The sequence below is a fragment of the Falco biarmicus genome, chromosome 4, assembly GCF_023638135.1.
Source record: "Falco biarmicus isolate bFalBia1 chromosome 4, bFalBia1.pri, whole genome shotgun sequence".
Lineage (NCBI taxonomy): Eukaryota > Metazoa > Chordata > Aves > Falconiformes > Falconidae > Falco > Falco biarmicus.
Genome location: NC_079291.1, coordinates 82,917,154 through 82,944,502, shown reverse-complemented (window position 1 = coordinate 82,944,502; position 27,349 = coordinate 82,917,154). Strand labels below are relative to the sequence as shown.

Sequence of the window (27,349 nt, the reverse complement as noted above, 5' to 3'; positions counted from 1 at the left end):
CGCAGGGGCGCTGGCGGGTGCGGGGCGTTTCGCGGCTGCTCTGGGGGCAGCGCCCGTGAGGGGCCGTGCCCTGCCGGGGCTGTCTCTGCGCTGCCGGGCAGAAGCTGTGGGCGGGGTGGCGGAGCGAGGCCGGCCCTCCCAGGGGCTGCCCACCCGTCGGGCCGCTTGGTGGCAGCCGCGTCGCGCAGCGAGGCCTCGGCCCGCCCGGCTCCGCCCGTAGGCGGTGGCGCGGCGCCCTCCCCCCCCGGCCGTTCTGCGCATGCGTGGCCGCCTCCGCCCGCCGGGTGGCGCTGCCGCTCGCTCCGCAACCGCGCGGCTGGTTGCCATGGTTTCCGCAGCCCGGAAGTGCCGCGCGGGGCGGGCCGGCACAGCCCAGGCCGCCCCCTGCCCGGAGCCGGGCGCCATGGCCCCCGGGGGCCCCCGCCGCCCTGCCGAGCGCTGAGGCCTTCCCGCCATGGCCCGGGGGGCCGGCGAGGTGGCCGCGGAGGGGGAGCTGGTAAGGAGGGGGCGACGGGGAGGAGAAGGAGGAGGCCCTGGACCCGGCCTGGGAAACGCTGCCGCCTGCCCGCGGGGCCGGGGCGAAGCCTGGCGAGGAGCGGGAGGAGGATGGCTCCGTCTGCACTGACCCGCGGGGCGCTGGGTCCTGCCCGTGTCTCCCCGGCTGGCCGGTAGCACAGCGGGGCTGTTGCCGCTCACCTCCCCCGCCCTCGGCAGCCGGAGGGAGGTTTTGGGGCCCTTTGCTGGCAGCCACCCTGTTCCCTTGTTGTCTGTCGTAGGTGGCTCTTGTTGGGCCTCTTGCGCAAGAGCAAAGGGACTGTGAAGGTTTCTAAGGACAGCAGTGTTTTTCTTACTGCACATTTATGTCATGGTGAATGTTTTCTTGTTTACCATCTCCTGTTGAGCTGGGCACCTTCCATGTTTTCTGATTCCTGATGCGATAGCTGCAGTTATATAGGGAGATCTCCCAGAGTGATCAAAAGGCCTTAAAATAACAAAGGTAATCAGTGTGCTGCAAAGAAGATTGCCTCAGGAAATTAAAAACTATATGGCATGGTGTCTGAGAGGTATACCTGCTTGCTCTCACACAAAACACAGCACAGAAAGCCGTTTTACCTGCTCTGTTGTCAATCCCAGCTCCTGTTATGTCAGCTAGGGTTCTCAAAAATACTACACACATACAGACGCACACACCCCTTACAGACATAGATCAGCATCTGCCCAAAGCAAGAATGGTTAAACACCATGGAGTCAGCAGCAAGTGAAAATGTTCTTCATGCAAGGGCAGTTTACATTCAGATAATTGGAAAGCAAAGTGGAAATTTTCCTTCTACTGTGGATAGGCTTACGTGTGAACTGACAAGTTTCCCCACTTCTCAATCTGAGGAAAAATGAACCACCTTTGGTTCCTTGGTTTGGGGTTTTTCCTCAGCCTGATCACTCCTCGGGTCGCGTTTACTGGACATTCCCATAGCATAGGAAGGGTAGGAACAGCTGAGTGAGGAAGGGACAGGTGGGTGAGTTGCTGCTTAACTCTTGCTGGTGGAGAAATTCGTGCCGAATCAGCATCGTGGAAGATGGGGCACCTGAAGCTTCAGGTATTGTAGTGCTGCGCACTGAAGTGCGTAAGTGACTTGAATCTGAAGTGACTTGCACTGGAACATACAGAATGTTTGTGTTAAAGCAAATGATGCTGTTGTTTTGCAGTACTGGTGACATACTTACCATTTGAATTTATTGCAACTTTGTTGTGATAGTAAAAGGATATAAGATCTTTTGGATGTGTATTCTAACCAATTATTTGGTAGCGAATGTCATTGTTAATGTCTCTATTTCCTAGGGAGATGACAGCCTGTCTGCAATAACCTGTGGATCAGATACAGAAATGGTGAGATTTAGTAATGGCGCACTGTGGAGGAATGCCTTGAAAGGCCTCTCAGCATGTTCTTACACATACCACATCCTTGTAACTCCTGGTCGGTAAGACGCCCTTCAGAGAGGAAAGCTAACAACGTTATTGCGACGTAGTTTGATTCAAAAACTTCCTAAACCTAATGTAATTCTGACTTCTGAATTCTCAGCACTGGGGGCTGCAAATGGTGATTGGCTTCATTTTGCTGTTCTACCAAGTTACGGGCCCAAGTAATCCTTCTACAGAGTTTTAATGGAATTGAATAAGGCTTTCCTTTAGTGAAATGGTTCTGCAGATCAGCCTCTACTCTGTGATCATCTTGAATTTGCTGCTACTCGTATTTAATACTGATGGGGAAGGTCTTAGTGTTCCGAGCATGAACAGACTGCTTTGTAGCATAAAACTTCAATAGACACCACATTAATTCTGGTGACCGTTGCTGTGGTCAAATCTGCATGTAGGGAATGCTGCTGGTTTTCTTTTCTACACTGAAGATTTTATGTTATTAGAACAAATGATCTTCATACAAAATGGAGATTGAAGGCAATTTTGAAATTATATGCTGAAATCCTTGAAGAGTATTTTAAATACATTAAAAATTCTTTTTCTCTTCCAGAAGTTAAAGAAGAAAATTTTTCATAAGCCTCCAAAGTCACCAAGTAAGTGTTCCAAAATTTTTTCTTCTGCTTCCGTTATTGCAGAACAAGACAGATTTGTGGGATGTAGAAACTGGAAGATTTACTTGAAAGAACATCTTATTATTCTCTTTAGAGTTATTCACTGATATATGCAGAGCATGCCTATCTGAGATTTGTTCTGTAACCTCTGAAGTGAGACTTTTATAGGCTAAATATATGAAGTTTATTATAGATGTAATTCTTGAATCTCCAGCATAAACTATTTTCTTCTTGTGTTATCCCTTCTACTGGCAACCATTCTGAATTTCTTTTTCTCTTTGTCTCTTTGGAGAAATGATGATACTTGCTGGGTAGAAAGAATCTAGAATTACTGGAGTTACCTACCATCCAGTAGATATCTGTATTTGTAGAATAAGCAGTTTTCGGTTTCATTTGTTGGGTGGGGGTTTTTGTGCTTTTTGTTACGTGACCTTAGAAGTACAATGTTATTATTAGATCTGTAGTTTTAATGTGAGGTTTTGTCCTTTTTTTCTGGGGTTTGTTTCTTACTGTACTTCTCCATTTATCTTGCTTTTTATACTTCCAGTGAATATTTCAAAGATGGCATTTACCTCAAAGTGTTGCTGATTGTTGTTACTTTGTTTTGTTTCTAATAAATCAAATGATGCTGTACCTAAAAATATTGGTTTAGGTTGAGGAAGAGGCATACTTTTCTAATAGGTGTACATCTATCTTTCTTTTCCTAAAATCCCTTTGCTTGCCTAAATCATGGAATTTAAACTAACTGTTGAATCTCAACTATTTTGTTTGTGACATCAGTTCGCACTGTATATACTTCTCGTGGTAATTTGAAGACTGACTAGTGAGCCCATATAGTGCATATCTATATTAATAATTTGAAGTGGAACTGATGTCAGTATTTGACCCTGACTGCCATACCTGAAGCAGTAATGTGGGGGGCTCCCCAGCAGTTGTATCAGACCGATTCTGTTCTTCAGTTACTACAAGAAAATTGCTGGTGGATTAGTAACAACAGAGTTACTTCTGTTTTAGCCAGACATATTTTTCTCAGTGATAGGACGTTTGTGTATACATTCATTGAAGGGTCAATTTAATGTATGAATTCAGACACTCGGGTATCTTAAGGATGCCTGTCCAAACTGTAGGTGTAAATATTTCTACATGTGTTGAGTCATATTACTGTCGTTATGCCTCTTTCTAAGCCTTTTCATTTTTTGGAACTGAATTTTTGCTTTGTTGTGATTTTTTGTTGTTGTTTTTAGGTGAATGTCCCATTGCTCTGTATGAGCCATTTGTAGTATATAGTTAAATTCTGGTTTTGTAAGAAATAGGACTGTGTCTAGGAACCTTGAAGCACAAGACAGAAAATTTTTGTGACCTTGAGCTTTTTAAGGCAACACTGAGATATTTTCTTTTGTCGTAGAGTCTCCATACAGCTCTAGCATACAATGGTATCCTAAAAAATCTGCAGTTTGTCGGTCTCTTCAGGGAACAGACAGTGCACGTCTTGAGAGTGCAGCTGTAAAAAACCCAAGGAAGATGTGGTTGGGATCACTGAAACAAGGTATTAGTATAGAAACTTTATCTGCATATATAGATAAAATTCAGCTTAACATATAAACTCTTAAAAAATAGATTGTATTTGACTATAGGCTACATAGGAAGTCATTTCACTGTTGTTTATTTGGGTGGTTGGAATTATCTGATCTTGAGCATTGGAGTTTATACAGGGAATAATTAACAGCATCTGGAGCTTTCTATGTTGCATTTGCTCAGAATAAATCCACGAAGTTAATTCACAATTATCCCTGATTTTTGCAGTTTTTTTTCCATTTTTGTTGGCAGGAATGAGCCATCCTCTGAAATCAGATGTTGACATGGGGCATATGCGAACTAACATTTCTAGTAGCACTCCAGAATACTTGAAAGAAGCTCTAGGAATGAAGAAGCCAAAACATTCTCGTTCTTCTAGTAATGGTAAATTATGCAATAGTGTGGAAGATAAAAGTTAATGATCTTTTTTCTGTGTAAAAACACACATTGCTGAGGATCTTAGCTTTAGTAACCGAAGAGCCATTTAAGTTTAGCCGGTATTAAAATATATATGTCAAAATGTGATTCATGAGGTACTTTTTGAGATTTCTAAATTGGATAAGACAGGGATTTCCAAATTTTTTTTAGCAATGAATCACTATTAGCTTTCAGAACTTTTTGCAAATTGCCATGCATTTGCAGCTGAAAACATTGCAAATATAATACGGTTCAATGGGCCAGCTGTAGACAATTTATTGTGACTTTGCAAAACATAGTTTAGGAACCATTGATAGAAACCATCTGCGTGCCTGAAATTCTATGTAATTGGCTTCTTTTGCTTCTCTAGAAAGTGTTTTATCATGTGCTTGTGATATTAAAATCAATAGAGTTTTACGAGAAGAGCAAAATTTAAAACTTTTATCCTGCTTTTCTTAAAGGAGAACTGTAAACTTAAAAATCCTACTTCCATATAAAATGACAACTGTACTGTTACTGGTAATACACATTTTCTGGCAACTTTAAAAGGTAGTAGACTTTTACATGTTAAGCATAAAGAGAAAAATGTGTTCTGGACATCTTTTAGAGATATTTTTATAAATAATTGATTTGTTGAGATGAGAGAACTGCAGTCTTCTGTGGAGTATATCTTTCTTGGGATGACTATTTTAATAGAGATAAGAGAAATCTGCTGAAAATCTGGCAGAAGATTCATACAGCAACATTTCCATTTCACGTTCATTTCTAAAATTCATTTCCTTGCTGATTTTTCTTCTGAAGAGAAAAAAGAGTGTAGTTTCAGTTTGGTGCTGTTCTAGGTATTTTCCTTTAACTATAGAGGTTCTGGTTAGTTAAAAATACCTCTTTTGGGATCTGCTTATGTTATGTACCTTTTTGTGTAGGCTATATTCCTGGAACTCCTGACTACAAGGAAAAAGAAGATATGTATGATGAAATTATAGAACTGAAAAAGGTACAGTCTCTCTGAAACTTACATAGAAAGTCATAGCATCGCTTCAGCCAACTGTAGATGTCCAGGCCTTATTGGTTCAGAATACTTCGGTTTCTGCATTTGTAAGGCTAAACTAAACTTGTGTCTAAGGCAATTTCATTGTTCTTATGGTGTGATAGATACTTCTGAGTACTGGATGTGGAAGCCTTGAAGTATACCCAGTCCTGAACCCCAGCCATGGCCCTAGCTGGACACTGGAAAGGTTCATTGTATTTGGTTTCTTGTCCCCATCTCCTTTATTTTATTTTTTCCCCTCCGCTTCCTGGCTGTTACCCATCACATTTTAACAATTTGTCAGTTAAGTTTAGTGCAGTGTATGAAAGATGAAGACTGGGCATGTGGAACACTAGGGATACCTATAGACAAATGTCTTTGCTGTTGTAGATCATTTGTATAAGGTTGCCTTTCTGTTAAACCTTTTCCTTTTATCTTTGCCCTGTCACCTCTCTTATCTGTGAGCCCTGGTCTGGTGTGATGGTCTCTCTTCTGTTTATTTTCTTTTTTTCCTTTCACTTCATCCTCACCATCGTAATTGGATTGTTATTGACATCAAAATGTGTTTCACGTCTTTCTGTTTCTGAAATGTGCTTACAATTTTTTCTTCCCTCTTTTAGACAATACAAGCTCAGAAAAATGAGCGAGATCGAATGAAAACTAAGCTCCGTCGACTAGAAGAAGAGAATAATCGAAAGGATAAACAGATTGAACAACTGTTGGATCCTTCCAAGGTGACTGTTTCTTAGGGGATACCTGTGGGGCAAAAGAGTGCTGAGCAGAGTGACCCTCTTCTTGTCTCCCTAGATTTCAGGAGTCTGTAGCGTGTTGGCCTCTAGGAATGATGAGCTTGATTTCTGGTTTTGTGTATCTCTGCTCAGTTCAAAGGGAGATCATGCCATACTGTGCAGATAAATTTATTTAGCAAAGATACTTTTGATTTCTGAAGGTAAAATTAAATGCTGTCGGTTTAGGGGCCTGCTTTCTGAATATTTTTCAGGAAAGTAGAAGGGAGTTGACCTCTTGCATGGTGACCAATGCATGTAGTCCTGAGACCTGAACTAGGAAGACAAAGATGAGCCTTATTGTCAGATCCACAAGGCTGAGAAGCATTAAGGCTCGTAGTTAGAAGACCTGAATTTCACTGAATTCCTTGTGGCTGTCACTTTCTGTGTACAGATGTACATCTTGGAAGAAGTGTGCTAATATAAAACAACAATAGGCATTCCAAACCTAAGCTGTTGGACTGTGAAATGACTGGAGTTGATTAGGTTAGGAAATTCTGTGGAAAGAGCTGGAAGTAAAATAAAGTAGCAAGATTGGTCACTATCTGTCTTACCTTGCAGGGCTCTGAGCTGGCACGAACTTTGTCAGAAAAGACTTCTAATGGATGGGTAATAGTTTCTTCATTACCTTTTTGCTTTCACTTCTCGTTTTTTCCTCTTGCCAAGCTGAAACACTACTGATTAACAACATTTTAGTAAGAAAGAATAAGCAATTAGGGAATCATGTAACCATTACCTTTATAGTCAGATAAGAAACCAGTAACAAAGATCTGGAATTATTATTTCAGGGAGCCACCTTTGTCATTGTCTTGTATCTGTTTAGGGAGCATTCTCCCTATTATTTAACGGATTTAATTTAGCAGGGTAATGGGGAAGAGTTGTTTTTATTTAATGATTGTGTATAAATATTATGAAGTTGGCTGTGTTACCACAGATACAAGCTAGGGATCTGATTTCATTAGTGTTCTCTTCATCGCAGGGTAGCAGACATGCATATGATTTACTAAGTACTGTAGTACGTAGGAATAAGTATATCTGATTATTTACAACTTATAAAGACAGGGCAAGACTATGGAGAAATAGAATTTCTGTGAAGAGATGGATTATTCTAGGACTCATGAGCTCTTTTTTCTTTCTGTAGGTGGTTAGTGGACTAAAGCAGAAGATTCTCAAGCTCGAACAACAGTGCAAGGAGAAAGACAACACTATTAAGTATGACTTTGGTGGAGGTAGAGGCTTGTATTGGATGAGATAATAAAGGGAATTTGAAATACGTGTTATTTTTCATCTGTTCTTTAAGTTTTAACGAACCCTGAGAACATACTGGCAATTATAAACCATTCATCCTGAAATTGTAAACCAAAAGGTATTGCAGCATCTTTGCTGGTCTGACTGGGTTTTATTTTGAATTATTCTATTTTCAGCAAATTCCAGGCAGACATGAAGACCACTAATTTGGAAGAAATGAGGACAGCTATGGAAACCTACTATGAAGAGGTATGTCTGGCAGATCCTTCAATGTGCATACAGGAGAGGAAGTTGTTCAGTTGTCAAAGTATTAATGGAATGTTTTAGGTAGCTTTTGTAGAGCTTAGCTGCTCTACAGTTGGAATCAGATTTTCATAGATATTCTCATAGCTCCAGGTACATGTACTGAAAAACCTTTCTTCTTCAATAAGTTGAGTGTGTTAACCAAAAAGGGGAAATCAGTGTACCTCCGTACGTGTACTATCTAGATTAAAGTCAATATAACAGCAGCCAGATTTTCAGCAATGGCATCATTGCCTCTGCTGCTACCTGAAGTTCTGATTTTCACTTAATGGAAAAATGTGTTGCAGTAGCAGTGTCAGCTTCCACAGCTAGCTCCTTAATGTAAACTACATTTCATGTTTCACAGGTCCATCGTCTCCAACTCCTCCTGGCAAAGTCTGAGACTATGAGGAAAAAGTATGTTTAAATTTTTTGAGGCACTGTTTACATATATGTGTTTGATGTATCACTCATGTACTACTTTAACTGATGGAAAACTACTACGTGGGAAGAGTTTGTTTTCTTATTTAGGTTGCTGGATTTGCTTTTTGGTACTGCTTTGGTTGGCTTCACAGTTTTGGGATATGTCTTAGTCACACTTCTTTTTCATGTAGATAGATCATTTTGTGGATGTGGAAAAAATATTAGAGCTATTTAAAGAGGACATGAAAGCTCTGAAAATTTGTCTCCATTACATAAAATCCATCTTCCCCCATAATCACACCTATTCTGACATCAGTGGTGATTGAAGCAAACTACTAGATATTGACATTTTACTCTTGAGTCAGTTCCGCATCTTGCTCTGGGGTGTATGCTGCAAAGAAGGTATTTTGGTGTAAACATTATTTTCCTGTGGTACAGGGAGGCAACCTGCACATCAGGGTAGCTTTTGTGAGATCTCCATGAGTGGTACTAGTAAGACGCTGGCAGAGAAGCTTGTACTAGTGCTTGTCACTAATGTGTGGGTGTCTACATGGTGGTAAGGGTAAAGAGTCTATAGAGGAAATAAAAATCAAAGCACAAAGACAAAGCTCCAATAAGAGAGAAAATCAAAAGCATCTATGCAAGTGAGTGTTATTTGAGCTGAGAAGAGGCTAATAGAATCTTGTTGGATAGGAAAATGTAACCACACCACTTAAAAATATGCCTGCCCTCCTAGTGTTAAGTACAGGCAGCTGTACTTTTTTGTGTGTAATTATTTAGATTGACAGAAAGACGTGAGAACTTTTTATGGGTCTTTATATATACTGCTTGTGATTCCCTAACCCACTGTCTTGTGGGTTGAAAACTACAATTTGTTTTGTCACTGTTTTAAAAAAAAAATATCTGTTAGCTCAGGCATGCAGTGGCTAGCCTCTTGAGGCTGTAAGCCATCACACCTGATTTATTTACAGGTGAAAATAAGTCATCAGGTCTCTTTCTTGTCCTCATCTATTCATAGCTTCAAAAAGCAGTGGTCAGGGCAGTCTCTTTCTATTATCTGACTCAGTCTCTACTTGAGAGGCTGAGCACAGAAATAATAAATGATGTTGAAGGTCAGGACTCTGGCACATAGAGTTGTACAATAGTGTTTCTTTCATGATACTTGTCTACGTTATTTCTGGCTGAAGTGAATGGCATTTAGCTCCTTTTTTTCAGCATTAATTCTGAGACACGATTATTTATGTGTGAAGCTGTAGTATCCAATTGAAGCTAGAAACTAGGCAACCTTTCATATCCTCAGAATGATCTGCAGTTCTTTCATTTACGTTTTGATGAGCCTAAAATAATGACACTCCATGATATGGTTATGATTTCTATAATTTCTGTCACTTCCCATTTTTGGTTGTCTGTTGTGCTTTGTTTTTTGCTTTTTTCCCTGCCCCCCCCTCCTGCTGGGACAGCTGTATGAATAGTCATCTGTGATATATGGACAGCCTTATTTATTTGTTTTTATGGCTTCATTTCCTTTTAATCTCCAAAAGGTAGATTTGATTCAGCTTTTCACTCTGATTTGTTGATTTTAGACTGTCTCTCCCTTTACCTTGTAATTATTCCAGTGGATGGGGTGTAAGATTCCTTCACAAATTGTTCTGTGATTACTATTGGCAGTAGCATTTGTCAAAAAGTAGGTCCATCAGTTCCTTCAGACCTTTGTTTCCAGAAGTAAGTTTCTAAGAATTTTCTCATACCATAAAGAACAAGTATTTCATCTCACTAGAAATCTGTTTTGTGAACCAGCTTTACAACTTAGCGCATCTGGAAGCTGAAATTTCTTCCCCTTTTTATAAGAAAAAATAAAAAGGCAAAATCACTGTAATATATTTAAAACAGTTTTAACACGTAGCAGGCTTTCCCTTTTCTGATGCCTTTAATTCCCATCACATCAATGTTAGCTGTATTCTTCAAATCTGTTCAAAAATGTCTCTGATTGAAACATCTCAAATGAAGAAAGAAATTTCTCTGGGGTTTACTTTCGCAGGAATAGTTTCTTTTACTTATTAGAGCAGCATTCACAGTTATCTGAAAATATGCATGTGTGTTGGATTTGTTTGAAAGTGGTTCCATCTATGTATAGCCCTCTCTCCCAGTCTCAATCTGTTTAAGTGAAAGAAGGCAATTCAGAACACGCAGGTTCGCTTTCTGTACTGAGCAGTTTTCTGGAGAAGTCTCCCAATTGGCTGAAGGTAAGTGTTTTTAAATCAGTGGTCAATAGAGCTCTGATAAAGCCTTATAAGGTTGGTTAACAAAACAAATAGAAAACCACATAAGTAAAACTCATACAAGGACCCTTGTTTGTGTGTTAATGAAACAGAGTGGGGGAGGAAGTAAAAATAATAAACTTTCACAGTTGCAAAGTATCATTTTTCTTTGATGCAAATTAAAACAATTGTGAAAGTGTTGAGCAAGATGGTCTTTGCGTGTTTTTACCTAAAAGAATAGGTAATTCTCAAGTGCAAAAATGTTGAGAAGTGCTTTTGGGGGGAGCTGAGATAGTTAGCCAGCTGACTAGAATAGTAAGGCTGTTGAGCTCTCTTCAATGCTGCTGCTTTGTTCTCTGCTTTTAAGTTAACTTTCTGGTTTTGACCCTGTTTCCAAGTACAGAGGGTAGAGATACCCAAAACCAACTAAAGGCACTGAATGCTGCTGTCCTGAGATTATCTAGGAATGTCAAGGAATTGCAAGATGAGAATCAGAGGCTGAAAGAAGATCTTGGTCATGTACTGAGCAGTTCTCCTCCTTCCAATAAAACAAGAAGTACGTGCTGAAAAGTTGGTGAGCGTGGGGCAAGGGTTTTAGCTACATTTGAAAGATTGTTTTGAGAGCAGGACCCTACAATAGTAGAAATAAGGGAGTTATTACAAAGGTGAAGATTCAGGAGGGGCAAACAAGAAGTTTCTACAGGAGTCTCTGACTTCTGGATGTGCTGCTCCAGTCAGACCTGAGTTTTTTTTGAATATTATCCCTGAGAATTCTGGACTGGAATCACTTGAAGATTTTAATGTTTCACTGGAAAACTGTTTTTCAGTTGTTGAAAATTGATGAATGTGAATGATTTATATTGATTTGAGTTAATTGGTGTGGAAGTCGAATATTTTAAGACCATTCTCATTTTTTCATTGCTGCATATTTAAAGTTGGGGTTCAGAGCTCTTTAGATGGTCTTTCTATATGGACAGAAGTTTCAAAAAGCAAGAACAATGTTGACTCACTGATTAGTTTCATGTTTAAAGCTTTGTTGTTGTATTTAGATTACAGTGAGTGGAGCAGACAGAGGCTGGTGAGGCGGATTTCAGAACTAGAAAAAGTAAGTGATCATAATCCTTGGGCCATCTTCCCCGTCTTGAAGCAGAAAATGCAGAACCATGGGCTTGTGCTCATGGCATGTAGTCTTTCAATATGTCGGTGTTGTGCATTCTGGCTCGTACATGTAAACTGATGTCTGTACCATGTACCTTTCCTCCCTTTTTTCTTTTCTTATATTTGTTGCATATAGATGCATGTTTTAGAATCAACTTTCATTTGATCTTTTCTCATGGCCTAAATAAAATAATTTTATGCTAGATTTGATTTTCTTCTTTTTTCTTTTGTATTTTTTTGTGTAAATTTATCCTGTTTAGAAAATACATGCCATGGAGAATGCCAGGGTGTCATCAGCAGATAGTGAGTCATCACAGGTACTTGCCATGTCATCTTCGCCTTCTGTAGACCTGGATCATCCAGCCTCTCAACGGTTAGACCATGCTGAGGAATGTCATCATCTCCAAGGGCTAGTGAAGAAACTGAAGAGTGATAGGAAGGCACTTCAAAACCTCCTGCTCAGTAAAGAGTAAGTGTGACTTTTGTCTGAGATGATGTTCTTTTGTAGGTGTGGATTATTTAATTTTTTCTTGTCATGTTACAAAAGAAAAGTCCTTCCTGTTTTCAGCAAGAAAACTAATTTTGATTGTCTCCTCAGCTTTTATTTCAAAAAACCTCTTCTAGTCCTACTAGGCGTTGTAAAATTACATTGCAGAAAAAAAGTCAGTGAGAGGATGAAAAATGAGTTGCTTGTTTTTAACACATTTCTCAAGGCATGGGGTTTTTTTGCCAGCCACACTGAAAACCCTTTGAAGGGTTGTATGTCATGTTATGCAGCACTTCTTGGAAGTATTTTGCTGAAAAAAAATCTGTCTGGTCTATCACTTTCTCTTTTTAAGCCTGCCTTCTGCCATATGAGGCACTGTGACTTCTTTTCTCCCCCGTAAGCAATTGATTTGCAGTTTGTGTTGCTTGGACTTGTTTGGTGGGTCAGTGCATAAGGGCAGACAGGTTAATCTGATCATGAGCAGAGATGTGCACACAGCTATGTATTGTTGATAAGACACTGTCTCCAGTGTCAACTGTGAGCAGAAATGTGTAGTGAGAGCATGTGAAGAGGCCTTTTGCTTCTGAACAGTGTATGTTTGCATTTTGTTTGATTTAAAAGGAAAACCTAAACATTTAGTTACTTTACAAATTTAAGAAAACCTATTTTCTTCAGATGTTTAAACAAAAAATAACTACTATGTTGGAAGTGTAAATGTGTTGAGTATTGCTTAGATTTCTTTGTACCTTTTGTAGATCAGATATCAAGCAGTTACTGCAGGCAAAGGTTGAACTGGAGCTGGAGCTACAGAAGTGGCAGAGTAAGATGGAAGAAAACAGTACAGAAGAGCAGACTTTCAGGTGTCAAGTTTTGTATTAGTAAATCCTTTCTGAACAAAGAAAATACCTGTTAGATTCTCTTTTGAACTGTATCGAAGTCCATAGGAGTTCATCTGAACTGCAGGAAGGTGGAAATTCATATAAGTAGAACTGTTTTGGAGGGATAGAATAAGTTACTAGGGGAAGAATTCTATAGAGTGCTTTTAGAGGAAGTGGAAGACTAAGTAGTATAGTAAAAATAAGAATTAAATTATAATAAAAGCTGCTAAGATAAATGGAAAAAGAAAGCTGCCATGTTGGGTTCAGACTTTTTTTTTCTCTTTCTGAGAAAAAACTGTAGTATCTTTACCTTACCTTAGCCTATGCTTCTAGACCATTGCCGATATGTCATTCCATTTACTTCATGTACGCTGTATAACTTTATAATAATCCTGTGCACGTGTGGCAAAAAACCTGATTTCATTATTACTTTGTAAGAAAGGACTTTGGCAAATATGAAACTGTAGCAGATCTAGATGCATTATTAATAGCATCAAGGGTACCATTGTAACCTTGTGACTTTAATTTTAATGTCAGGCTGTGCTATCAAAACTTTAGAATTGATGTTACGTGTCTGTTACTAGGAGAATATGTAGCATATTACCGTGAGCAGTTTCACACTTTGGCCTTAAAAAAGGCAAAGCAACCAATTCTTATGAAATGGGTTAGTATTTTCAAAGTGAGAACAACAGAAGACTTCTAGCTATAAATATGTTTGCTTTTCCAACCACAGTGAGGAGATCCAGAACTTGACTCAGAAGGTAGGGAAACTGGAGTCACAATTGGAGGAAGAGAAGAGACAAATGGCAGAAGAGGCAATGGAAAAGCTTAATAAGGTACAGACACATGGGGTTTTATGTGGTGGTGGGTTTCTAACTGATATATAGCAAGTTGAGCTGATAGTCCAAGTAGCTGCTAGTTGTGTCTTTTCAGAGAGGCTCTGTAATCAGTTGGGGTTTTATCCGTGAAATATGACTGCACTTGATATCTTTGCAGTCTTCCATCCCTCTGCCAAATGTTATAACTGGCCAGTAGAGATGAATAGGCACTGACAGACATGCTTTCAGATGCAGTGTGGTTATGTTAATCTCATTTCCCAAAAAACTAGTTGAAAACTATTACTGGGTATTTTGATCATTTGTACTTGAAAATAAATAGGCTCTGAAATACAGGTAGTAAAAAATATGAATAAAAATGTCGATTAGCTGGAGAGGGTGCTGGGTTTTGATATACCGTACAATTCTTTAGATTATTTTTTTTGTGTGTGTGTGTTATAGGCTGATGGATGCTAGATGATGTTTTGAATACCAAATAACTTGAGCCTTTAAAAACAGCCAACAAACAGCTCCTTCTTTCCTCTGCAGACTATATATATTCTTGGCCAGTAACCACCCATTTATTGAAATGTTCCCATTATTTGTAATTATCACTAAGTTCCTACCAATTTTTCATTTTAATAGTAGGTTGTCATTTTTAATATAACATGATCCATTTGCTAAACTTAAGCCTGTAACTCAGTTTTTTTAGGTTATAAATAACTCCTTTTCACAGAATCAAGAGTTTTTTTCAGAGTCTGTGAAATCTCTTGTTCCTCTACTTATAATTTTACACCAACAAATTAAATTTTTCTTCTAAAATTGCAGTTAACTTTTATTTGGCAAGTGAGGTATGACAATTAGTATGACATTAGGGACCAAAAGGATCAGATCGTGAGAGGTAGAATATGCAACCACACCTCAGAAGAAATAACTGGAAGAAAATCTTGTTTTATTCTTGGTTTCTGCTCCCCCCCCCGCTTCCTCAAGATAGAAGAGTAGAGTTATGGCAGTTTACACAAGCTCTCAGTCTTGTTGGTGTCATATGATGGCCAACTCATCAGTAAGCTTAAACAGATGATCCTGGGACCACACTTGCCAGGATGAGACAGTAGCGAGCTCCCTGGCTAATTAGTACGAAGAATTTCAAAATAGATATCCTGACATTTGTTCTCAGTCTGTTGATAACATATGAACCATTTCTGATCAACAAAGCAGTGGGTTCCACTGTTGGAGCTCTTACTGCTTTAGCAATGCATAGAAAAATAGGAGTATGTGTAAATGAAAACCTTCCATTTCCATGCTCTGCCAACAGCTAAAATGGGGACAGGAATGTGTTTCACTGTAACAGTCATCTAGATGAGTTTGAACATGAGCAGTATTTAGAACTAAGAGTTTTCTTTAACTTCCTTCTGCCCTGCAGGCAAGATTAACATTTAACAACTCTGGTGGTGATTTTTTCTGAGTCATTTGTAACCTGTTTCCCTCACAGAACTCTAACTTTAGTGTCTTTAGTGTACTAACTTAAAGATTCTTCTTTGTAGTCTTCGCTACCCTGCACATTTAAAGGCAGAGAAGATCACAGGAAGGAACAAGCAGCCAAAATCATCCAGAGACACTGGAAGATGTACCGAAACAAGGTGAAATTCTCCTACCGGGGAACAGTGAGGACATCCCCCTCTGAATCTTACTCTTGTTCTAGCATCAACTAGGCTCCAGGAACTGCAGCAGTGCTTCCCAGTATGATTCCTTACCACCATCTTCTCTTCCGCTGCTTTTTACAAGTTTTCCCCACTGCTTCCTAGAATCCTATTGTTTCTTTTAACTTTGCTCCCTAGAATCCTGCTCTTTCTTTTTTGAGATAGCCAGTTTCTGAATGGAGGGGTCTAGATAAGAAGGGAAAATAAGTAAGCATAGCAGTGCTTGAAGCAATACTGCTGCTGTTGCCTCTTGGAGTATGACTGAGAAGTTAAACTCCCCTTGAAGAAATCTTCCAGGCAATACAGGAAGTTTCGTATATTAAGTTACACTCAACTAGAACAAAATGATCTAGAGAAAAAGTGTTAACCTTACATTTTGTTCTATGGGCAACAACATAATGCTGCTTTTTCCAGGTGTATGACATTCAATGTGAGGTTAGCCTTATAATTGCTTCTTGGGAAACTAAAGACAAAAGAACTATCCACACATCTTTTAAAGATTAAAAGCTTTTTTTCCTTAGGTTTGTTGTTTGAGTTTTCGGGGGAGGTGGGACAGGTATTTTCTACGTGTTTTAATTGTTGGGAAAAATTTGGAAAAATCTTTATTAGATAAAATGTGTATGTATCTGTGGCATTAGCTTAGGCATTTTTCATTTCAGAAAGAAGCTGCTGCTCTGGATGAGGTGAGTATGTTTGTTTTACTGTTTTGTTGGTTGTCAGACAATTTGTATCAAAGCACAAATGAATAATACTTTTATTTTTAAAGAAGTTCTATTGTAATATGAACTGTTGTCCCAAGATCATGTTTGTTCTTCAGACTGGATCATGACCTTCCTTCTGACATCCTGGTTTTGTTTGATATATCTTGTTCAAAGTGTTCTCCTTTTGGTCTCAAATTTTCTGTCCTTGATACCTTGCTTCTGAAAATTTTGCACAAAATTTGATACCAACAGACAGGAAAGATTTTCTAAATTAGGTAATTCTAATAATGCTTTCATTTTCACTACAAGAAGGATTTGAAGGAGGAATTTAAAGCTTTTGCTAAGAAGAAATGTCCCTGAATATTATGAAGAAATTGACAATTTTTTCAAAGTCGCTTTTTCATGTGTTTTGCACAAAGGTTATGATTAAACAGCATCTTACAATTGTTTCTTCCAGAATATTAAAAATCCTACTTTCAGAAATCAGAAAAAATTCCAACCATGTGATGCAAACATGCTGTTTTACTTCTAGATGCTTTTTGTTGATCTAAACCAAAAAGTAAAATCTCTAAAAGGAAAGACATGTTCAGTGTAATCACCACAATGGTCTGCCAGACTTGGCTTGATATCTGATTGCACCAGAGCATCACAGAGCCTGCTGAGCAGCCAGAATCTAATCTGGGAATGGGAGCATGTTGCTCTGTTTGTGAAATAAAGCTAGTGTTGGCATCTAGAACTTAACTGCGTTTGATAGGATCAATCATGAACACCTCCCATACTGAATTTAAATCATGGAGGTGTATGTCTATGGGTTGTCATAGGCTGGGGATTCTCTAGATTGCAGCAGAGTTCCTGTGAAGTAATGGGGACATGTGTGTATCCTTTAAATGTAAGAAAATGTCAACACATCAAAGAGTTTTTATTGCACAGGGAAAAGTTATTTTCCCCATTACCTCTTCCCTCTTGGACTCTTGCTTTAATTTATAACTGCTATCTTTCAAAGGAGCTAACATCTACTTATTTCTTTCCATGCTAGGCAGTTGTTATGCTTCAGGCAGCTTTCAGAGGACATTTAGCTCGACAGAAACTGTTACTGACTAATAGGATGCATGATGCAAAATCTCACAACGAGGTAACTGTTGGGGCAAATGGGTATCCAGGCATCCCATTATATTTAGTTTATGGTGTAAAGTACAGTACTTCCAGACTTAATTCTCTGAATCACCCAGTGATGTTTTAATGCACTGGTTGGCAGCACCACCGTAATTCCAGAGAGGCACTGAGCTCATTCCGTAGTCTCCCTTTCAATCTTCTTTATTTCACAGTTTTTCTTGGAAGTAAAGCTATAACTTCTGCATTATGGACTGTAACTAGGTCTCCTCTTTGTTTTTTCTGGTTATCATCAGCTAATAACATACCCTTTAACTTTTAATTTGGAGTGCTATTGAAAACTGTACTTGCTCTGAAGTGTTCCCTGCTGTATGATTGTAGTGATAGATAAAACTTTGTCATTGAAGTTCAGAAACAAGAATTTAGAAAGCATTGTTGATTGGAGTGACAAGTAAAGGAGTCTTGCATGTGGCATGCTCAACCAAAGACTTGTTGTGTCCTCTGTCATGTCAAGCTCTCTCCAGATTTTTCAGTTCTGAATATGAAAAAAATTCCTTAACAGTTAAACATTTAGTTTCTGTAAATTATTTGCCAACTTATATGAACATCCTTTAGACTTTTAGCAGGCTAAAGATAATTCAGAATCCTCCATCCAGTTTGTCCATCTGGTTGCACTTTACATGCGCTTTTACTTAGTAAACTGGCCCAATGTAGTAGGACTGAATACTTTTGCTTGATACAAGCAGAAGATATATCCATTATGAAGGTTGCCTTAGCTCCTCTGACTTCAAAAAAATGTCTTCCTGGAAAATAAATGAACTTTCCTTGCAGGTGTCTGCTCTTTCATTAATTGAATACAGGTGCTTCAGAGCTTGTGTGATGATCAGATTTGCATTTCTTGCTGCATTTCCTTCTTATAGAACCTTAAAGACTGCAGACCAAAAGATGGGAATATTTACTTTACTACCACTTCCATGATCAGGAGTAAGATTGCAAGATCTTCTCTCAGGCTTCTGTGCAATCTGTAAAAGGTCAGCTTTCTTTAATTTGATTGCTTTGCAGAACTCCTGCATGTCTTCCATGTCAAACTCCTTGAGCTTGTCTTCTGATTGCAAGGAGAAAGATGAAATTGTGACGTTGATCCAGTCCATTTTCAGGGCTCACTTATCACGTACAGTACTGCTTGAGGAGAGGTAAGTGAGGAATGGGTATTTGTGCAACATGCAGTAGCAAAATTGTTTTTATTGCAGGAGAGGAGTCGTCTTTTTTTAATAGAATTTTAGTGTGGGTTGCTTGGCAGAGAAAACCAAGGCCATTGCTCCAACAATGGCAAGGGAGAGCTTGCTTGTGAGAAAATTCAGAGTGTGTGCAACTGAAAGGGTTTCTTGCTTTGGCAGTAGTCTTCTCATATCCTGTTGCATGCTCTTTTCCATAGTAATGAGGAAAAGTAAAGTAAAAGTAAAGTAAAATAATTACTCTTCAGAGGAAAAAGAAATTACAGTTGCTATCAAACTGATTGTTAGTACCTTCACTTACATTAAGTGAATCTGAAGACCTGACATGGTGAAGTTAAGGGTTGTGTGGAGAAAGAACAGGGAAGGGCTGGAATACCATCTAGTGACTTAGCTCAGGAAACAAGCTTAGTTTACTTATTTAGGTTTTATGGTGACTCTGTCTTGAAAAATACTTCCTTTGTCTCTAAGGTTTACTGCTCTAAAAGTTTTTAGTATTGGCTGCCATGGTTACAAGAAGAGTTACATCTCACTTTAACATACTAGTTCACTTCTGCAAGGGATAGGCTTTTGTCTCTTGGAGGCTAGCAACACAAGAAACTTTTCAGCATGCCCTCTGAAGACAACTGCAATTACTGTTCTGTGCCTCATGCAATGCAGTATTTTTTGCAGGTCCTCTGTGTCCAGTGCACCAAGTGAAAAAACAGATTCTGCAGTTTACTTTGCAGAGAAGAAACCAGTCTCAGCAGCACTCCAGAGACCTCCTTCAATCTTCACATCATCTGTTCCTGGTAATCTCATTTCCCTCTATGTTCAAAAGTACGTGTGTTTTGAGTGGGTGCACACACAATTTTATAGAGAACATCTGCACGTGCACACACGTGCAAATGCATACTTGGACTCTGCGTGTCTTTTAATTTGTTGACTTGTTGCTTATACTGGCAAGTGCAGTCCCTTACATAAAAAATAAAAGCTTTAACAGTATCAGTCCCAGCTTCCTCACAGTGCTTTGCCTTTTTGTCACAACTGTGGTTTGGAAGTTCTCTCTCTGGGGTGTGAGTCGTAACTGTTCAAGGAACATGGTGTTCCCCTGTATTGCCTCTCTACTTCCTTTTCAGTCCCCCCAGCCCTGTAGCTGATGTAGTATGGTACTTTCCACTATGTTTTGGGACCAAAGCCATAGACAAGCTGTGAATGTTTTCACCATCCTGACTTAGTTTCTGAAGGGGGCAGACATCTGGTAAAAAGAGCCATGTGTATTTAGTCACATTTTTTTCAGCAGTCTTCAGTTGGTGCAGTAAGAGAAAAAACAAAGTCCTGGACAGCGTGGCCAACTAGTACTGCTCTAATACAAACTGGGAAAATAATATCTGTCTTTTTTGATGGCTCTTATGCCATTTGGTTTCCTTCTTGACTCCTTCATTGCTGTTTGTGAGAAGGTGGGAGTTAAAAGTCAAAGAGGCTTTTAAGAGGATGTTTTGACTTTCCTACTCAGTACTTGTAACAGTGCTGAAAATAAGACAACCTTAGACATGCACCTTCAAAGGAGTTAAAACCAAACTGAAAAAAGTTAGTTCTATCTAGAGTGGGGTACTTAAGGCTTTTATGGACCAGATGGAGAAAAGAGAGCAACTTTGAGGGTGATCTGAGAAACACTGATTTGGGTTTTTTGTTACTGAAAAGCTGACAGTCTCTGCAGACTTGCTCAGAAACAGAGCATGCTGTAAGCAGCTGAGGCTGTTTCTCAAAGATACGAGATGAGGAATAAGCCAGACTTGCAGGGATTGCAAATGCAGAGGTTGCCCTTCGGTGAAGGAAAAAACTTTACTGTAGTCCATATTTAGAGGTGTATCCTAATTTGTGAAGGAGTAGGTAGTACTTGCTTCTGAAAGTGTTTAGAGTTATGAGTGATTTTAATTATGTCAAGTTACAGTATTCAGAAAAAATGCTGCAGCATCCTTTTTTGCCTGGGCTGTACTGCAGTAGTCATTATTGGCATGCTTAGTCTAAACCCAGAGTAAATCAGTTGACAAATTCTACCCAAACAGAATCTCTTTAAAAAACAACAACCAACCAACCAAAAACCAACAAAACTTTGTGCTTCTGAAGAAGGGCTTCTAAGACACAGAGAAGTGTGTAAGATGAATCTAGTCTAATAAATGCTGTAGTATGAATACTAATAGAGCAGAGTCACTGTCCAGCTATGAAGTCTCCAAAACTAATGTTTATTGCAGATTATGATGACAAAGGAGTGAAGAAGTTCTGGAAGAATTTATACCAGAGGGGGTATAGAGAGGAGATCATAAGTATTCAAACTTTCTTTCTTGCAGTCCCTTTTCTGGTGAGCATCACAAAGCAGAGATTGAGAACAAAGCAGGTTTTACTTGCTGATCTTTACAAATATGGGAGATGTTTTCAAAATCTGGGATGAGGATAGGTTGTATGTAGTTAGCTTGAAGAGGCATACCAGATATGTACTTCTCTAACTGCACAACTGCCTAAAAGACTGTCTTGCACTATGTAGCTCTGTGAAGTATTAGCTCCTGGTGCACTGGAGGGTTCAACCAAACCCTCCCAAAAGACAAATTGGGAAAAGGCTACTAAAGGAAGGAGAGTGTTCTGGTGTAAATGCCACCTCCATGAAGAAATATGACCCCTCAGTAATCAGTTTGGTTATAGCAGGTTGTTTGCTGTTTGAATTCATGTAGCTTAAACAGGTTAAAGTTAACTAAAAGTCCAACATCTGTCACTTCTAGCTCAGGACTGATGTAAAAATCCACAAGCAAAATTGGGTTTTGATGTAATGTATTTCACTGGTCATCCTGCAGCTTGGAAAGTACATGAGACAAGGAGCTTGTTTAACAGCTGAGTGATTTAAAGCCATCAAATTCCTTTAGCTTTAAATCATGCAGCTGTTGAACAAGCTCTTGCTTCATTTGTCCCAAGTCCAAACCTGCATTTCATGACCTCTAGATCTTGCACTTTAAGTGAAAGTATATATTGCAGTAAGTCATTTAATTTCCCTAGCCTTTTGGCATTATTTTGAGAGGAATGGAAAAGATGGAAATGTATTTTAAAAGAACCTTATGTATCTGCTAGAATAAATGTATATAATCCTGGTCAAGCATTTGCAGACTTTTAATTCATTGTTTGCTGCAGGTTAGATATATCTGTGTTTTCTAATTTAAAAAAATTATGAAAAAATAGCAAAAGTTATGTGGCATTCAATGTTGCTTTGCTTGTCTTCAGAATGTGGACAGTACTTGAGACTTGTACAGCCATTTCTACTGCTTCCCCATGACATGGAACAGTTAATAACGATTCAGTCTGTGAAACTTAGCATTTTGTTTGTTTCTGTCAGGTGTGACAGGAAGGAAGAATATGTTCTGTACATGCACAGCAGTCTTGAAGAAGAGCAGCATTTCTCTCTACATATCACTAGCCACTCCGGATACAACTGTTAATTTGAGGCTTTTTTGAAATTGTAATGAATTTACATACAACTCTTAACTCTAATCAGTGCTTACCCCTTCACAAGCACAAAGAGAAAGTCACTGAAATATATTAAACTGAAGATGAGGACAAGAAAGTCTCAGACATCAAGAGCAGTATATAATCAAGAATGATTTGGACAATATTAAACTATTTCATATATAGTATCTGGTTGTTGTTGAAGTTGCATCTTCTAGTTAAACTTGCCTGCTTCTGGAAGTTCTCTTTACTCATCCTTATTACCAGTACTACTGGCACATAATTCTTCCGGAAAAACTCCTATGTTATTTGCTGACTGCAGGGAAGAATTTCACTTAGCTGGAAAGTCACGTGTTTCTTTGCTTCTGTAGGTTGAAGCCAATGTAATGGCCTCCCTACATTCCTCCTTTCCGTTCACAGGCTCTCTCTCTGTCACTCTTTTCCTATTTTTGGGCTGGTTGCTCTCCCCTTTCTTTACTCCACATTCCAGTTGCTGTGTATGCGTCCTCTTCCATACTAGGAGACTTTTTCTCTGTGTCAGGAACCTCTTGTCTCACCATGACCTGTGGCCTGTCTATTGTTCTCCCCAGGTAACAGTCTCTGCGTGCCTTCCATGTTTCCTTCCATTTCAGTGTTAAAATCTCAGTGTATGGCTTCTTGTCTGTTTCTTCTTCCTCCCACAGGTTATCTTGATTTGTTTTCTTCTCTGGGAGATAGTCTTTTCAGAGAACTTGTATGTGAAACTGAAAAGTAAGTGGAGCTGAGGGGAGAATATTGTGCTAGGAGGTATTAATAGCTGAGGGGAGGATATTGTTCTGGAAGGTATTAATAGCTGTCGTCACTTCGTTCATAGATCTCTTGGAGAGGGGATATAAGCTGCTGGTTCCTGCTCATCAGATGTTAGGGGCCTTATATGTATCCATTTTATCCCTCTGATTTTCCAGTGTTTACTGGAATCATTATAGTTCTATCTGTTCATGCCCTGAACATTTCTTCAAATGTTGGAATTGATGAGATGCATAGAACGACACACCGAGAAACACAGCAAAGAAGCAAGAGAAAGAAATGAAAAAAAACCCAACAAAAAAACCCCAACCTAAGCCCAAAAACATGGTGTGGTCACCATTTTTTATTGTCATTAAGGTAGTACAGCATGTGAATATTATTTCTGGTATCTTATAAGGATGAAAAGACCTTCACTGAGAGCTTCCCTTTTTTTCTATTTCCCTTTGCTATCTATATCTGACTGAAGTTCTCATTGTGACCTTTCTGCTTATCTTAAGCTTTCTTGGGTCAATTTTTCCTTTTCTGGCCATCTAATAAATATTTATTTTTATGACCTGAGATGGCTTCAGTATCAAATTGCTTTATTTCGTGGTGTGTAACCACTTGCAAAGATTTAAAGACAATAAGACGAATCATGCGTGATCACTATGGCAATACTTGCCATGCGTGCTGTTTCATTAAAGAGGAAGAGGAATAGTTATATGTAGAAAAATATAGATCAGAGTTAATCATAACTGTAGGTGATTCTGGAAACTTAATGGCTCAGAGTATATTACGCTTCCCATAAGGGTTTGTTTTTATCAATGTTGTTTATTGATGACCTTGTTTCCTTTGTAATTATTTCAGCCAGGTCCTGTGAGAAGCAATCGCAGCCTACTCCCTCTCTGTCTGCAGATGAAGCTCACTCAGATGATTCAGATGATATCGTTATTGTCTCTCCGTTGTTGCAGATGAGGAAAACCTACACTCACTTCTAAGTTTTGGTAACAGGCTCTGGTGATCTTGAATTATTAGATTTACAAACAAAACTATTTGTACCAAGATAAAGCATATCAAAGATGAAAAAAGGGAGGAATATCAACCCCTTTTAATGACAGGTGTCATTATTTCAGCCATAAATGAGTAATTGTTTGATATGTCATCTCAGCAGAATTTATGGCTGAAAGACACTGACTGACTGTTAACCTTATCCTCCTGGTACACAGAGAGTTTGGATTTAAAAACTAAACCAAAACACTTTAATGTTTTCACAGTGAGGATTATAAATTCAGCTGCCAAATTTAAATGAAAGCAGTAAAGCCTTGAACTATTTCATGTCAAGCAAAGTTTTGTTTCAGGTAGACTAAAACAATTTGTCTAATCAGAAAGTGGTTAAAGACATGGCTCCAATTTCCAGCCTGTGTACTTGAAGGGGAACAGCTTGTATTTGTTACTGGATCCTCTCTACTTAAAAATTTTTACTGTGTTATATTTTAATATCTGTTTTGTTTATTTTTGTATTGAACACAGTCTGTGCAGACCTTCTAAAGGCTTTTAGAAAGCCATTTCTTGGTCATAAGGCAATTCTAGGCCTACTGTATCAGCAGGGTTTTCTTATTTATTGCGTTTTCCAAGCGTGCTTGCTATGGTATGTATAGTACTATTTTGTATTTGAAATGTCTGATCACATAATCAGTTTTTTGTATTTGTCAGAGAAAGAGTGTAAATAGCAGGAGTGTTCTGTGAAGGATACCCTAGTGACTGCTGCTTCTCCTTACCTGTCACAAATATGAGTGGATTATGCAGGGTGATCTGTAATATATGGCAATATTTGACGTAGGAGATATGTTGCTTTGTGTCCCGTTTTAGTTTACATCACTTGACTGTCTGAAACTTTCACCTAACTAGACTGCTCGTACACTGAACACTATGGGGTTTTAAGTCTAATGCTGATCTCTCTTCTCAGTACTACCGTCGCGAGTGCGTACATGATAGTACATCCTGCAAGCACGCAGTAAGCCCCATCACAGCCTGGGAGAGGGATACAGCCTAGGGGTACCTGTCATAAGGTAAATACTAGGCCAACTGCTGGAAAGCACGGGCACTACCTGCTGTATTCTGAGAGGTATGGATTAGGGTAAGCGTAATATCCAAAACCTAACCCGTGCAGTTAGGTTTAGGAGCAGAAGTGGTAGGTTGGGTTATAATAGAAATAAAGACTGCATCCAGAAATTACACCATCTGACAATATCATTGTCCACAGAAGAACCAAAACCATAATGGGATGTGGAGAATATGATCAGAGGGGTCTTCCCAGATCTCTTATGTAGACTGTATATAACTGGATAGTTCCTACTAATCTGCCTACATCTTTCATGGGCATTAAAATGTTTGGGATTTTTTTTCCTTTTTAAGCCAAACTAGATAAATTATATAACATATACTGGAAGGAGAACTTAATTTTACAAACACACAGTGAAGTTTTTGTGGAGACCCTAATGGTTTCTTTGTCATCAAAGAGTAATAAAGCCTTGTAAACAGAAAGCACACTTAAATATAAGATTTTTATCACCTTTTCCCTCTTCTCTTAAATTAAAAATCAGTCACCAGTGTTTTGCTGAATACTAATAAGTCAGAGCTGTCTCAGTTCTTTGATTTCAATGAAGCACTATCTGAGGCTTATCAGAGTTTATGCCAGTACTTGCAGCCAAAGAGGAAACTGGATGGCTGCAGCACAATGCAGCTGATTTCATTTAATCCCATCAGTGGAAATGCTGCCTGTGCTATTTCCAAAGGCAGTTTTGGGAGCTCTCCGTACCCAAAGCAGTCTGAAGAATGTCATTTACACTCCCGATGGGTAAATTTTTCCTGCTTGTACTTTGGTCACATGACTGTCATCTGCAATAAGAATAAAAAAAATATAGAAAATAAAAGAATAAAAGGGGTAGAATCCTCTTGGCAGAAGCTGAGATCTGTTTCCCTCCCATTCTAGAGGGCATGTTATGAAAAAGAGTAATTTTGCTAAATAGAAGCAGAGCTATACAGAGTTGTTTATGTATAATATTTCAGGTCTGTAACTGTGACTGTCGTGGATACCTACAGAGAGAGTGACTAGAGCTGAGGACTCTGACACATTAAGGGCAGGGTATGTAGTGTGTCAGGACTACATACTAATGATATAAAATACCTACCTGGCTCTTACTCTATAGGGAAACACTTGGACAGCAAATATAATGAAGATGGCTTTCTTTTACTTTACTGTGCTGTAATAACCAATATGAAAGTATTAGGAAGTAGATACAGAGCAGAAAGACTTGCATTTTAACTGAGTGTATGACTGGCTTTAGTGCTGTCAGCAGAGAGGTTCTGGGATGAAGGGGAGATAGTATCTTAGTGTGACCCAAAGGCACAGATGGCAATCAGCGTGAAAAGAAGCAAACATTTTCTGGCATGAATGAAAATGTGTCTAGAGCTTCCTAAATGTGAGTCTGCTGTCTCCTAGCTATCAAAAACCCGATACTTAACTTGAGCCAGGCTTCAAACTCATATCTTAGTTTGAAAAATAACTATGTGCTTGCTCACTATGCATCAGAAGTTTGGTGTGGTACAGTAGAAAGAGAAACCTGCACAGTATTGGTAGCCTTTAATGTTGTTTCATTATATACTGTACTGGAATGTGTTGAAAGGGGTAGCAATTGACACTAGAATTCATTCTGTGGTTATCTATCTGAATGCCAGCACCTGTAAATCTGGGAAGAAGTGTGGAACAATGAAGGAAGAAAAAATTAATTTTGGAATAATTGGCATTATTCCTTAAGAGGAATAACTGAGGACATTAAAAATCACTGTGGCTTAAACATGTCAAGATGGGCCCAATACAAACATACTCTGTTTCTAAAAACCACATCTTCTGTAGAAAGCACTGGTAACCTTGTGGGGGCGTCAAGGTCTTGAATTAAAATTAAACTCCACTGTAACCTATGTAATCTAACAGCACGCTTTCAGTTCTACTGGTATGGGATAATGTTGCCTACTTTAAAACCTTTTGCAATTTACAGTAGTGTTTAGTTAGAGATCGAGTGTCAATATAGAGATCTGACTTTCATGGGATCTTATCTCTCTTGATCTCTTTTTGCCCTGAAGTGCCTATGCCTGTAAATCTTTACTGAGGCATTAAGACCTGAAAACTGTATTGTTTTCTGTCTAGCTATAGAAATAATCCCTGCACAGGCAACTTTTAATATAGTTGAAATGGAAAAGGATTAATTCTGGCATATGAGAGCACCATTATTTTTTATGGTCTTTTTAATATTTAGAACTGCACAAGTCTTTTATGTAATTTATTTGGGGATCTTTCAAAAGCTAAAACAATTGCAATGTGTTTTCCTCCTGATTGTTGAACTTCCAAATAAAGGTTGTCAATTAATTGTT

The 27,349-nt window shown here is 38.9% G+C and overlaps 1 protein-coding gene across 9 annotated transcripts; it reads left to right on the top strand.

Annotated features, from left to right (window-relative positions):
* Nucleotides 1–261: 261 nt before the first annotated feature.
* Nucleotides 262–27,349, top strand: IQCE (IQ motif containing E). Of its 9 annotated transcripts, none has more exons than XM_056335143.1 (24): nucleotides 262–496; nucleotides 1,838–1,885; nucleotides 2,526–2,568; nucleotides 3,992–4,132; nucleotides 4,390–4,545; nucleotides 5,502–5,572; nucleotides 6,226–6,339; nucleotides 6,952–6,999; nucleotides 7,532–7,602; nucleotides 7,815–7,887; nucleotides 8,288–8,337; nucleotides 11,000–11,157; nucleotides 11,651–11,706; nucleotides 12,020–12,228; nucleotides 13,002–13,106; nucleotides 13,858–13,960; nucleotides 15,484–15,579; nucleotides 16,299–16,322; nucleotides 17,377–17,472; nucleotides 18,513–18,643; nucleotides 19,355–19,473; nucleotides 20,917–21,023; nucleotides 23,786–23,922; nucleotides 24,885–27,349. In XM_056335143.1, exons 1-23 carry the CDS (start codon nucleotides 455–457, stop codon nucleotides 23,891–23,893), a joined length of 2,169 nt encoding a protein of 722 aa, XP_056191118.1. In that variant the 5' UTR covers nucleotides 262–454; the 3' UTR covers nucleotides 23,894–23,922; nucleotides 24,885–27,349. The 9 variants fall into 9 exon arrangements, 8 of the variants coding, with proteins under 8 accessions (XP_056191118.1, XP_056191117.1, XP_056191123.1 ...); XR_008821299.1 differs by lacking the exon at nucleotides 20,917–21,023 and adding an exon at nucleotides 22,837–22,903 and having other exon boundaries at nucleotides 265–496; XM_056335142.1 differs by having other exon boundaries at nucleotides 23,786–27,349.